Source organism: Euleptes europaea, chromosome 11 (genome assembly GCF_029931775.1).
Source record: "Euleptes europaea isolate rEulEur1 chromosome 11, rEulEur1.hap1, whole genome shotgun sequence".
Lineage (NCBI taxonomy): Eukaryota > Metazoa > Chordata > Lepidosauria > Squamata > Sphaerodactylidae > Euleptes > Euleptes europaea.
The window spans coordinates 15,968,514-15,983,304 of NC_079322.1; the positions used below are offsets into that span (position 1 = coordinate 15,968,514).

Consider the following 14,791-nt stretch of genomic DNA (forward strand, 5'->3'; position numbering starts at 1 on the left):
TGGTTCTTATAAGGCACCAAAGGGAAAAACTGCTATACACAGTAATTTAGTGCTCATGAAGATCTGATTCAACCCAAAACTGAAGTATAAGCTTGAAGAAGAAGAAGAAGAAGAAGAAGAAGAAGAAGAAGAAGAGATGTTTTTAATATGCCGACTTTCTTTACCACTTAAGGAAGATTCAAAGTGGCTTACAATCACCTTCCCTTCCCCTCCCCACAACAGACAACCTGTGAGATAGGTGGGGCTGAGAGAACTGTGACTGGCCCAAGGTCACCCAGTTGGCTTCATGTGTAGGAGTGGGGAAACAAATCCAGTTCACCAGATTAGCCTCTGCCGCTCATGTGGAGGAGTGGGGAATCTAACCCGGTTCTCCAGATCAGAGTCCACCACTCCAAACCACGGCTCTTCACCACTACACCACGCTGGCTCAGTTTAAAGGATGTGAGTCACTTCAATGAAGTCAATTCTCTCTTCCTCACCTTTAGTGCCACAAAATTGTGTGGAATGTTTCCAAATCAAAAATGAACATTTTCAGGTGCCTCACATCAAAAGCCTTCTGCCACCAGAAGTAAATTGAGCCTCTGTGTCAAAGAAAGGCCCCGACGCTGCTCCCCAATGGCTTTGCATTAATTTCCCTATTGTGGAAAGGGGAAGAAGAGTCCCTTTGACTCTGCTGACAATCTCCCGGGCGGGACGCCACTCCACACTGCAGTAATTAGAAAGCTAGAACAGGAAGAGATGGGATCGAAGAACTGCACACTTGGGGGCAGAAAATGAGAGGTCACGGGAGAGACTTTAATGGAAGAAAGCTCGGGGCGCTGAACGAAGAATGACGAGGTCAGCAGGAGAAAAGCTGCAGTAATAAACCACCAAGAGACAGGCAGCTCCCCAAAGCTTCCTCTTGGCTCTTTTAACTCAGAAGTCAATAAAAGGGTAGCAGTGAATCAGTTTGCTTAAAAGTGATTGCCGCCACCGAACAATTACCTACAGGGAGATACCAAGGAATTTAAAAGGGGGATTCGTCAACAACTCAACATAAGCAGTTTTTCTAATGCAGGGATCCCAGATCACAATTTAAACATGTCCAGTACGCAAGCATCCAACACGACGTAAAAATTTTGTTCCCCCCGCGACGCCTTCCTCCGCTGTATTAGATCGAATTCGTATGTTTTCCCCTCGCACTCCCTGATTTAGAGCGTATTTTTGGGGAGAGAAACGGGGGCAGCGCTTCCGCCGTCACAGTAATGACCGCCGTCAAATTCCCACGCATGTGCGGCAGCATTCATGCGCGAGCTCGAAGGAGCATTGTGGTTGGCTGAGGTGGTAGCTTTCCGTTCGGTCCTGATGCATATTTGAGAAACGGTGTAGGTTGGAGTGAACAAAATAAACTTTGGTGAGCGTTCTTGGAAAGGAAATCCAAGATGGCTGCTCCTACAGCTTCTTCCTAGACTACAACCACTTGTGGGACACTTTAGTTCTTGCTTTGTGTCACGGTCATTACGGGAAGCATATAAAAAAATTTTTTTAAAGATGGGAAGAAATAAGAGGGGCATTATGAGCTCACAGCAAAAGTGTGTACTGAATAAGCAAAGATCCAGAGTAAGGCCTTTTGTCTCGAAGCCCTTTTCCTTTTGACACTCTTTGCCATATCAGTGAACGATTCACAAATGAGCATGTTGAAATCTGAAGCTACCCGTTCAAGTTCTAATGAGTGTGTACAAAAACCTGAACATGTGTTAAGGAAATGTTTTCTTGCAATTGCCCCCTCTTCACCACAAACATTTATCTCTATGAATTGTCTAGCAATATAGGCAAACCGGGTCTTCCTTTCAAGTTTACAAATGATACGAATTTACTCAATTTTGCAGGGCTCCGATTTGCACTGGGAACACAATGCACGCTGTAAATGCAAGGGAACGACATATGGGCTCTAATTACTTCCTTATTTGAATTTGTATTTGTCCCACTTGCTTCCCTAACAATCAGACCTATTGTTTGGAAAACCAGCTCCTTGAATTGCCACACAAACTCTGCACACGCGGTAAAAATGATTATTTATCGACCAACAAGACTGCGTCTCTATTCAGAGAGGAAACAAATGGTTTCATCTCTTTATTCTGCTGATCGCAATGCAGAAAAAGAAACCATATTAGCAGCATCCTGAAATACATATATTTCTCACATTGGGAACAACAGAATAAACGCTATTGCACAGATGTTTTCTACATGTTCAGTTGTGTAGCTCAATAAAGTCATTGATATTGATGCAGCAACATAACCAAGGAAGAGTTAGCTGCTCTTCCATTGGTAGCAGTGGCAAAGGAATTCACAAGACACACTGGGTTGGTTCCAACCTAGGGTTGCCAACCTCCAGGTACTAGCTGGAGATCTCCTGCTATTACAACTAATCTCCAGCCAACAGAAATCAGTTCACCTGGAGAAAATGGCCACTTTGGCAATTAGACTCTATGGTATTGAAGTCCCTCCCCTCCCCAAACCCCATCCTTCTCAGGTTCCTAAAACCTCTCACTGGTAGCAAAGAGGGACCTGGCAACTCTAATCCAACCGGCTTTTTTTCCTGATGAAAAAGAAACACCATCTCTGACTACTCAAAAAGACTATGCTAAGAATCATGGGACTTGCATGTACAAAAACCATGTGTAGGGTTGCCAACTTTGGGTTGTGAAATACCTGGAGATCTGGGAGGTGGAGCCTGAGGAAGGTGGGGTTTGGGGGAGGGGAGGGCCTTTAATGGGGTACAATGCCATAGAGACCACCTTCAGAAGCAGCCATTTTCTCCAGGTGAATTGATCTCTATTGCCTGGAGATCAGTTGTAAACCCAGGAAATCTCCAGCCACCACCTGGAGGTTGGCAACCCTAACTGGTAGAAGGAGAATTGCAGTATGGAGGGAAGTTGAGTAAGGTTCAGTGAAAAAAGCTGGCTGAATTCAACCCATTGGGTTCCTGCTGTGCAGGAATGATTGCTTGCTTGCACAAACACATGTTCCAACTCAGAACTACTCCCTTGGTGCCAACATTCACAACCAATTATTATATCACTCCTACTCACTCCTCACCTCTGTTTGGCATTCCTGCTTGGCACCTCGTATGAATATCATTTGATGACTTTTAATTTTAATTTTTTGATATTTCCTAGACCAAGAGATTGTTTTCCTTTTTTTAGGTTGGTAACATGGCTGAGGTGTTCTGGCTAATACTGTATAAATAAATTCATTCATTCATTTGATGACTGCATCTTCAGGTGCGTGACTTGCATGTGCAAAAAAGACTGAATGCCACAAACAGAATTTGCAGCGGTCACTTTACACACACACACAAATCTCTGAAATCAGATGACTTCAGGCCTCCAGGGAAGCACCACTTGCATTTCTGAGAAACAATCCATGTGCATCGGGTTTGCTTATGCTGACACTGCAATGCACACCAAATGCAGCACTCTCTTCATGTTGCCACTACTGCATCAATCATGGCGGCCACAGTCCACATACAGGGGTGCCAGTGTCCTCAGATGCAGCCTCTACACCAGGGTGTCAAACATACGGCCTGCGAGCCGGATCCAGCCCCTGGAGAGCTCTTATCTGGCTTGCGAGCCAGCCGAGGCAGTCACTCCCCCACTCCCAATCTGGGTTGTGGGAGCATGGCATGGCCTGCCCAAGTGACAGTTTTGTCATATCCCGCCCTCATAACAAATGATTTTGACTAGGTGTGTGCATATCGGTGAAACTGAACCGAAAATAAACCCGAAATTAGCCATTTTAGTAAATTTCCAGTTCAGGTTTACCAAAAGAACAAACCTGGGGAGAAAGCTGAAGCTGAATAGGCAATTCCGGAAAAAGCCAAATAATTATTTGGCATTTCCGTGTCCTGGGGGGGGGGGGTCAGTTTTGGAGGTAGAGCCTCCAAATTCACAGCGTAGCTTGAAGGGACTATTCTTGCACAAAACCCAAAGTTTGGTGAAGATTGGGTCAGGGGGTCCGATTTTATGGGGTTTGGGAGGGGTCACCTTCCTTCTCCATTTACAACCACATTGCAAAGTTTGTAAATGGTTGTCAATGGAGGAGGGGGCAGCCCCTTCCGGACCCCATAAAATCGGACCCCCTTACCTAAACTGAGTTCTTAAGGAAAGAAGGAAGCGGCCATTACAAGTGTGGGAAAACTCAATTTCCCAAAATGAACGGCAACCTTGCAATCCACCATGAGGGAGGAAGGAAGCAGATCGGCAGCCATTATTGAGACAACAAGTCTGAAAAGGTCAGTACATTTAAAATTCTCCGGGGGGCATTTTTGGAGGTAGAGCCCCCAAATTCACAGTGTAGCTTGAAGGGACTCTCCTTGCATGACCCCTGAAGTTTGGTGAAGATTGGGTCAGGAGGTCCGATTTTATGGGGTCCAGAAGGGGCTGCCCCCTCCTCCATTGACAAACATTTGCAAACTTTGCAATGGTTGTCAATGGAGGAGGGGGGTGACCCCTTCCAAACCCCATAAAATCGGGCCCTCTGACCCCCCGACCCAATCTATTTAAGAAGGATGTAGACAAGCTGGAACATGTCAGAGGAGGGCAACAAAGATGGTGAGGGGTCTGGAGACCAAGTCCTACGAGGAAAGGCTGAAAGAGCTGGGTATGTTTAGCCTGAAGAGGAGAAGACTGAGAGGGGATATGATAACTATCTTCAAGTACTTGAAGGGCTGTCATGTAGAGGATGGTGCCGAGTTGTTTTATGTTGCCCCAGAAGGTTGGACCAGAAGCAGTGGGTTGAAATTAAATCAAAAGAGTTCCTGTCTAGACATTAGGAAGAACTTTCTAACAGAGGAACAGGCTTCCTTGGGAGGTGGTAAGCTCTCCTTTCCTGGAGGTTTTTAAGCAGAAGCTAGATGGCCATCTGTCAGCAATGCTGATTCTATGACCTTAGGCAGATGATGAGAGGGAGGGCATCGTGGCCATCTTCTGTGCATGAAGTAGGGGTCACTGGGTGTGTGTGTGTGGGGGGAGGTAGTTGTGAATTTCCTGCACTGTGTGGGGGCTGGACTAGATGACACTGGTGATCCCTTCCAACTCTATGATTCTATGAAATCTGCTCCTAGGTTCAACAGTAGGGTTGCCAGGTCCCTCTTGTCCACTGGCGGGAGGTTTTTGGGTGGAGCCTGAGGAGGGCAGGGTTCAGGGAGCGGAGTTCAATACCATAGAGTCCAATGGACAAAGCAGCCATTTTCTTCAGGGAAACTGATTTCATTGGCCAGAGATCAGTTGTAATAGCCGTTGTAACAGCTAATGCCTTGAGGTTGGCAATCCTAATGCATGAATGCCCCTGATTATTCAGATTATTCAGTGAATTCTATTGCTTTGGCAATTGGACTCTATGGCATTGAAGTCCCTCCCCCTCCAAACCCCACCCTCCTCAGGCTCCACTCCCAAAATCTCCAGGTATTTCTCAACCCAGAGCAGGCAACCCTAGTCATGCAGTGGTACCCTGGCTTATTATTCTCTCTTCAGTGTGCCTCTCCAGGAAATCACTGGTGCTCAGAGCCCGAAGGGAACATTTCAATCATACCAAATCCCAAACTGTTCCTTAAGCTACCTCCTGTCATCCCACCTTACACTGGCTGCTGAAGCACAGAGAAAATGCTAGTGACAAGTAACAGATCAATTTTGCATTAAGCCTAAAAATAAACTGCCATCGTTGTGATTCATATTTTATTCCAGACATGCAGAGAATCTCACGCAGAAGAGACCCTTCAGCCTGACACCAGCAGCATGGAAAGCCGGCCCCTCAACCCGTACATCCGGTGAACTTTTCCATTCCAGAAAGAGCAACGCCTGATTTCCCAGGCGATCCAGTCACTGTGGACAAACTGATCGGTCACCGCTTCAAAAGCGAGAAGGCAGCAGAATGCCGACTGGCGCCGTCGTGGGCATTCACTCAAGCCAACAGCTTGAAAGGCTACGCAGAACAGATGTGGTGGCGATTCCTGAAAGGTAAGCACCCCACCTCTACCTGCCCCAGGAGAATGAAAGGACACCTGCGTAGCTTCATTTCCCAGCCACTAGATTTAAAGGCCACGTGTTTCAGAACCTCTTTCCCTTCTTTGCAAACGTGGCTTACTCAAGAGACAGAATATTATTTACAGTAACTAAAGTGCTAGAAAGATCTCAGGGAAGAAAATGTTACGACACAGTACTGGATGCTGCTATAATTTTATGGAGCTCTGCTCTTTAAAAAAAACTTGAAGGAGAACCTACGATTTATTAATAAGAAAAAGCAGTTCTTTGTTTCCCCTGCAGTGACTACAATTGCCTTAAGGTCACTTTCTAGACACTGATGTTAGAAGGGAGCATGGGTGGAGTCCACGCTATTGGCTTATAGTCACAGCCCATCATTCAGACATTTGGCCTGCTTGGGAAAACCAACAGAACAACAACAACAAAAAAGCGGGGGGGGGGGGACACTCAACCAAATATGTAGAGAGATCTTCAAAGGCTGAGCTACAAACTATACAACAAAATAATTGGCCATTTAGATTCATCACAGGTTGACGTACACACATCCGGAAGCATTGTTAATTCCATTATCAGATTGTATGAGCAACTGCCCATGAAGCATAGGGTTGCCGATCTCCAGGTACTAGCTGGAGATCTCCTGCTGTTACAACTGATCTCCAGTCGATAGAGATCAGTTCCCCTGGAGAAAATGGCTGCTTTAGCAATTGGACTCTATGGCATTGGAGTCGCTCCCCTCCCCAAACTCCGCCCTCCTCAGGCTCCGCCCAAAAAAACTCCCCTCTGATGGCAAAGAGGGACCTGGCAACCCTAATGAGGTAAGACCCACGATTTGGGTTAAGAGTTTACATCGCCACACAAAATATTAGATAAAAATATCTCATAGGGTTTATTTCTGGATGTGTTTTTTAACTTTCTGTGTTTATGATCACTGAGGAAGGCCTATTCAGACCGACACGCATCTGGTCTCACATTGGTCATTTACATTGATTTTATATCAACCGTGTATAAGAATTTTATAACTGATATTTTTATATGTAGCCTGTATTCCAGGCCTGTGTTTTTAGCAATTGTATAGTGTACGCCTTGCAATAAATGTAATTAATTTGTTATAGTGTATCGTTTGTAGCTCAACCTTTGAAGCTCTCCCTGCTTGGAAAATCCTACATGATTGGCCAAGGCCCTTGAAAAATAATCTCCCTGATCATCTGTGCTCTGTACATCCAGATCCTCTTCCCTTTCTTCTTCCCTGAGGCCATTCAACCTCCTGAAAATCTTGCTTAGTCATATCCCCTCTATGACTTGAGCTAGAGTTGCCAACCTCCAGGTACTAAACAATTATCCTAAAGGGGAATGAAGGTACTAAAGTGTCCAAGCAAACAACTATCAAGTAGTACTTTCTATCTAAAAGTATTCTTTGTTTAAGGTTTCTAACATATATCTTTTTAAATGCAATTAACGAAATACAGGTTGCAAAATCACCAGGGAGGATAGTAGGGCTATCCATGGCTACTAGTCAAAATGAATACTAGTCATAATGTATACCTATTCTCTCTAGTATTAGAGGAGCATGTCTAGCATATTAGGCAGGATGCTGCTGCAGTCATCTTGTTTGTAGGCCTCCTAGAGGCACCTGGTTGGCCACTGTGTGAACAGACCGCTGGACTTGATGGGCCTTGGTCTGATCCAGCATGGCTTTTCTTGCGTTCTTAAGTTGTCTAAAGAGCCCCTTGGCACAGAGTGTTAAGCTGCAGTACTGCAGTCAAAAGCTCTGCTCACAACCTGAGTTCGATCCCGACGGAAGTCAGTTTCAGGTAGCCGGCTCAAGGTTGACTCAGCCTTCCATCCTTCCGAGGTCGGTCAAATGAGTACCCAGCTTGTAAAGGGAAGATGACTGGGGAAGGCACTGGATGTGATGCCACCCCATGGGTCAGGAATGACCTGGTGCTTGCATAGGGGACCTTTACCTTGACCTTTTAAGCCAGGGATGGGGAACGTCAGGCCCAGGGGCCGTATGCGGCCCCCGAAGACATTTTCAGTGGCCCTCAGGAGCTCCAGGGCCCAGCCGTGGAGGGGCAGCACAGCGCGGCCCTCCCCGAGGGTGTTCCTGGGGCAGCGGCACCCTTTGGACCTCCTCTTGTCGACTGATGGTTGGCGAGAGGAGGGCGAGGGACGCTTCCCCCAAGGCTGCCCCCCTACAGTCGCGGCATGCAGGAATGCTGCGGCACACTGTAAGCCCCTCTCGCCGCCTGTCAAGCGGCAGGGTGGGGAGAGGCCTGTGGCTCCCGGTGGCGGAACATGTGCATGGGAGCCGATTGGGCTTGGAGGGCCTTTTGTGGACTCAGGGTGGGGGTGGGAGGGGGTGGAGGCTGGGGCCCGGTTGCACGAGGCTGCGTGTGCTGCTGTGTGTGTGTGTGTTGGGGGAGGCGGGGAGCCTGGGGCCCAGTTGGGTGAGGCCATCGTGTGCGGGTGTGAGTGTGGGGGGAAGGCTTTTCTCTCTTCCTCTTTTTCCGTCACTCTTTCTCCTTTCTCCCCCTCTCTCCCTCATCTCTTTCTTTGTCTGTCTCCTTTCATCCTTTTCTCCCCCTCCATTTCTCTGTTTTCCTTCCTTCCTCCCTTCCTTCCCTGAGGATCGGCTATGGGCTGCGCCCCTCCTGGCGCCTCGTTTGCTCGGGGCCCACCGCTGGCTGCCCTCCCGCCTGGAAGGGGGGAGCAGGGGTGCCCTCCAGGCCTTCTCTGTGTGGTTGCCAACCTCCAGGTGGTGGCTGGAGACCTGGCAACCCTAGCCTCTCCCCCACCCCACGCCGGGAGATCTACACCTGGTATGGCCCCCGAAGGATGTTATAAATGAGCAAATGGCCCTTGGCAGGAAAAAGGTTCCCCACCCCTGTTTTAAGTTGTCCAGCCCCTCTCAGCAGACAAAGGTATAATGTGGCAGATGATTCATTGCACAGCTTATACTGAAGCTTGGAATTCTGGAAGTGGTATGGATGGCAGGATGGACTGAGTCATTTCCAGAAATAATATGAAATATTAAGGAAACCTATAGAGTGTTGATATGACAGACATGAGTATAAACCCGTGAATTCCATTACCCTTTCTATTTACTCCCCTTAGGCTTTTTAAATACGTTTTCCTTACATTCTGCAAAAGCTTCGTTCCCACACCAGTTTGTTCAGAACGGTATGATACTTTTCTTGATAGCAGCAATCACACAGAATGAATAGAATGACTGACAATAGCGAAGATTATCATGACACCACTGTTAACAAAAATTGTACCTAGAAATTTAGAGCTAGAAGTGTAATACTGGAAATCTAACTGTAGCATATATTGAGTGTTCAAACTGCTTCTTATGTGTATCCTCTCTGTAACCCTTGCAACAAATTAGTATAATTATTCCCACAATGCAGATTAACGGGGTCAGAGATAACAGCTACCAAAGGCCACTGTGAGTTCATGGAAGAGCCTTGATTTGAACCAGGAATTACCTGGTTCACAGCTCAGCTACTATGCTACATTATCCTCAGTTCTAATTTCCAGGGCTGACCCCTTGGAGGATCATAAAAACTACACAGAACAGCCAACCATGGCTACAATTTAGGGTTCTGCAAACCCAGGAGATATCCTCGGATTTGCAGATCAAGTCTAATTGTTCTAAAAAGTATGTGGGGAGTAATTCCTCCCATACCTTAAAAGTGATGCACACACAACCAAACACTTCCCCAAAACAGAAACACTGAGACAGTGGTGCTAGCCACTAGCACAACGAAGAAAAAGAAGGGGGTGGAACCAAAGCTAGTGAAGAAAAGGATAGAGCCAAAGGTGGAGGAACAAAAAAAAAAGTGTCAGTGTCAGTGGGGTATGGGGGAAATGGAATCAGTGAAGAGGGCCAGTAGGGGGAATGGGATTTTGGCCATTAACAAATGGCTAGAATGTAATTGGTTTGTCCCTGTTATGTCTCATGCCTTTCAATCCCTCGTTCAAAATATAGACGCATGGTGCCACGGAGTGTATGGCCAGGTCTCCCTGTGCCTTGGCTGGATGTCTGGGGTGGGGGGGCTCGAGAGGTGGCAAAGGCTCCATGTGCTCCTCCACCTCACCTTCCCCCGGCTTGGAATGGTTCCTGGGGGTGGTGGAGAGCCTGCCAGGGGGGCAGCGAAGAAGGGGCACCATAAGGAAGGAAGGGGAGTCAACCTGCGCACTGAAATGCACCAGCAACTACTCGCAATTTCAGCGATTCTCTATTTTAAGTCGGGACAAAACTGGGATTGGAAAACCAGGTAAAGTTTTGTGACGGAAGTGGGCTGGTCCTGTAGGAGGGAGACAACAGAGATTTGCTACATTCATGGGAGAATCACATGACAAAATAGCCATGCGTTATCGCTCTTTGTCTCCTCCATAAGTCTTCTTGGATCTCAACTTGTATTATATATATTTTTCATACATCATACAGATAACAACTTTTTTTTTTCATGATCAGAAGGAAATTGATGCATTGGAACATATTTGTTTTCATCACCATAGGACAATCTGCCATAAGGTAAAAAGACCTTTGAGAAAACAGAAATGGAAGAACAGAGTGGATGTACAAAGGACTTACAATATGGACAGCCATAGACCTCGATCCTTAGCCCAATCTGACCCTCTCCACTCCAGTCTAGAGGAAGTATCCGTACATAGCGTGCCACCACTGGATGCTGTAAATCATGTCGCACCACACCATCAGAATTTATATTTCCCGGAAATGCCTAGAGCAAAAGAAAATAAACATCCTTTTTAGTATTATTGTCAGTAATAAGCTGTAGAACACTGCGGCATGTTTGTGTGGGAATGTAGGCAGATGCCCTGGTTCGTGCATTCAGGCACCTGTCTGAATGCAAGAACCAGGGCATCTGCCTACATTCACAGGACAGGACAGGAATGCCATACACTTCTCCCATCCACTAGGAAGAAAAAACGTCTGTGTGAAGTTTTTCACAGGAAAGGAAATGCACAAATTGGACCTCCACATGATGGAGTACTCTAGGGCTGTCAGGTCCCTCTTCGCCACCAGCAGTAGGATTGGGGATGGAGACTGAGGAGTTTTGGGGAAGGGAGGGACTTCAATGCCATAGAGTCCAATTGCCGAAGTGCCCATTTTCTCCAGGTGAACTCTATCGGCCGGAGATCAATTGTAATAGCAGGAGACCTCCAGCTAGTACCTGGAGGATTAGTACCCTAATCTTCACCATAGCGCTATGAGAATTACTCTCCTTCCATTCAAATACTATGGATTAGATCCAGACTAAACCTGCAAACCTCCCTAGTGTCATTCTTCATTGTCCCCCTATTTAGTCTGGATCCAAGCCACAATTGTTAGTGAGATACTGGAATCCAGAGAAGAACACAGTGGTTGTCCAGCCCATTAATTCTCGTAGGAGGAGTAAAATCAAGACAGTTTCTGGCTTTTCTTTTAGGCACCTTTTGGACTGAAGATTCACTGCACGAAACTCCATGAAAACAATATCTCCTTGTTTATTCAACCTTGCAACCTAGTAACACTTGGGACAGCATCTTCCTTCATAGCCAGCAGGTAATGGATACATAATTATTGTATATTTAACTGGTTATTTTTCTTCAGCATATTCTAATAAACTCTTTAGAGCACTGGTTCCCAACCTGGGGTCAGTGGACCCCCAGGGGTCCGCGAGAACTAAATTAAGGTCCGCGAAACAAAGTTATAAACCCATAATAAATTAATATTTTCAATTAAAAGTTCTCTATTATAAAATATATATATTCAAATATTATTCTAAGTTTAATGTTTAACTAACAGTTATGATTAAAGTTTATTTTCAAATTATCAGAATTTTTATTTTGAACCTTGGGGTCCCTGCACCGAACAAAAAAGTCCTAGTGGTCCCTGGTCAAAAAATGGTTGGGAACCACTGCTTTAGACGAATGTTTCCATTTCTCTCCCTTATTGTAACAAAGGCAACAAATGGCTTTTGAGGAAAACAACCCGGAGTCCAGCTCATTGTCAAAATGTGTCCACGTGACAGTTTTCTCAAGTTTTTCACAGGACAACTCACAGCCACTTTCTGAGCAACATACTGTTTTAGTATTGTCATTGTTCATTGTCAGTCTTTATTACGGCCCCCAGGTCATTCTTTCTTAGTACTCAATGGATCTTTATCAACCACAGTAACTAAGTTCCAATGATACATTTTAAAAGCCTGGGGTAGGAAATCCCCAGCACGCATGCCAACAGCAGTCTACCAGACCCATTAATTCTCCTAGGAGGAGTGAAATCAAGACAGTTTCTGGCATTGTTACCCAGGGACACATCTCTGAGGAAGCAACTGAAGCACTGGCAGTACTGCTGGCACCAAATGCACAGGAGAAGGCAGTAGGCATGGTTTATGCCTATCGTAGCCTCCCAGCCCTACACAGCAAGAAGAGAAACAGTCCTGGAGCCTTTGGCCCCAAATCACAGAATAGAATCATAGAGTTGGAAGGAACCACCAGGGACAATTCTGTCGAACCCCCTGCACAATGGAGGAAATTAACAACTACCCCCTCTTACACCCAGTGATCCTACTGTGTTTTCCAGATGCTGTTTTAGCCAAAATCTGGCAAATGCGGGCAAAACACATGGGGGGAGCGAGGTGACCTCTGATGGGTGGAAAAGGCATGCATGATCAAAAGGAAGCCCCAAAGCAGTTGGCGAGGGGGACGGCGGGGGAAACATCCCTGCATAAAAGGTCTAGGAGAGGTCTAATCAGAGCAAAGTGATACCAGCACTTTACATGATCTGAGCACTACACTTCTGTTGATGCAGCCCAAAACCATATTTGCCTTTTTAGCTACCTGTTCAAACCTGAAGATATCCCAAAAAACCTCAAATAACATCCAGACAGCTAAATACATTAATGAAACACACACACACACCCCACACACACACCAATAAGGTATTTTTCAGCTATATATTAGGAACAGAAATCCAAACACACATGCGTAAGCTGGGTAAGAGAGTTTCCCCTCTGACACCATGAGCATCAAACTGGATGAGATGCTGGTAGTTTTGTAAAGGGAGCTTCAAATAACAAACACATCAGTGGATGCCTGGAAAGCATCATACCATACAAGAAATAAAAAAACTGACAAGAAATTGAAGGTGGGTGAGGGAAGCCTACGCAGGGGCTGAAAAGTATTGAGGTGCTCTTTTCTTAAGTTTCTATATCTTAAACCTTTGTGGCAGCTCAAAATCTTTACCCCCAGCATGTTTCCAGTGACCCTTATATATCTGCCACCAAGAATTAATTTGACTGTTAAAATAAAACCTCTTTCACACTTCTATACCACCAAATAAAAGAAGTTCCAGTTCATAAACAGCGGGGTAGGGGTGTGTACCTGAAAAAAATCCATTTTTTTCAGTGTTGGAGTTTGGGAAGGAAGGAAGGAAGGAGAAGAAGCAGCAGAAGAAGTAGTAGTAGTAGTTTTTATACCCCATTTTTCCCCTACCTTTAAGGAGTCTCAAGCCGGTTTACAATCACCTTCCCTTCCTATCCCCACAACAGACACCTTGTGAGGTACGGTGGGGCTGCGAGAGTTCTGAGAGAACTGTGACTAGCCCAAGGTCACCCAGCAGGTTTCATGTATACGAGTGGGAAAACCAACCCAGTTCACCAGATTAGAGTCCACCCCTATTAATCCCCACACCACGCTGGTATTCCAGGTTATTTGGGGGGTTTTTTCTTCCAGAATTCTGACATTTTGGGTACATTATTCCACATGGGGAATCTTTCCAGGGGGCTGGAATGGCTGGCTGTTTTTCAAGCAAATGATGCCAAAATTGCAGGAAACCTAGCCCTGCCTGTCCACGGAAGACCCCCCCACACACACACCCAATCTCAATTGGATTAGATCAAAGGGTCCAATTGTAGTGGCATCTGAACATGGAAGAAGCAGAAGCAGCAGAAGCAGAAGCAGAAGCAGAAGAAGAAGAAGAGTTGGTTTTTATATGCCAACTTTCTCTACCACTTAAGGGAGACTCAAACCGGCTTACAATCACCTTCCCCTCTCCACAACAGACACCCTGTGAGGTAGGTGGGGCTGAGAGAGCTGTAAGAGAGCTGTAACTTGCCCATGGTCACCCAGTTGGCTTCGTGTGGGGAAACAAATCCAGTTCACCAGATTAGCCTCCGCCGCTCCTGTGGAGGAGTGGGGAATCAAATCCAGTTCTCCAGATCAGACTCCACCGTTCCAAACCACCATTCTTAACCACTACACCACGATGGAGCCTCTAACCATCCAACTTGTCTCCAGTGTTACCATTGTTACCCATGGAGGGGGGGTGTAGGGTTGCCAGGTCCCTCTTCGCCACTGGTGGGAGGTTTTTGGGGTGGAGCCTGAGGAAGGTGGGGTTTGGGTAGGGGAGGGACTTTGATGCCCTAGAGTCCAATTGCCAAAGCAGCCATTTTCTCCAGGTGAACTGATCTATCGGCTTGAGATCAGTTGTAATAGCAGGTGATCTCCAGATGGTACCTGGAGGATGGCAACCCTAGGGGGGTGACATCACAGCGCTGACCTCCCAACTGGCTTTGACTTAGCAGCTCTGTCGCTGCCTTGCCTGCTGCAGAAGAGAGAGGCAGCTTTATACAGTTTCATTGCTGTGTGCCTTTGAAAATCCCTTTGCTGTTTTACTATAGCCTCCTACAGTGAGGCAGAGTATCAGAAAAGTGAGAGCTGAAAATGGAATATTTATCCAGGATGTGCATCCCCTTGCTGCA

General features: G+C 46.3%; 1 protein-coding gene across 1 annotated transcript in view; it reads right to left on the minus strand.

The window, feature by feature from the left end:
* CNTNAP2 (contactin associated protein 2) overlaps positions 1-11,251 on the minus strand; it is a 744,578-nt gene extending 733,327 nt beyond the window's left edge. Inside the window, exons 1-2 of the mRNA XM_056857035.1 lie at positions 11,237-11,251; positions 10,621-10,768 (exon numbers count right to left, since the gene is read on the minus strand). Coding sequence (XP_056713013.1) covers positions 10,621-10,768; positions 11,237-11,251 — 163 coding nt within the window. The remainder of the gene's footprint in view (positions 1-10,620; positions 10,769-11,236) is intronic.
* Positions 11,252-14,791: the final 3,540 nt, after the last annotated feature.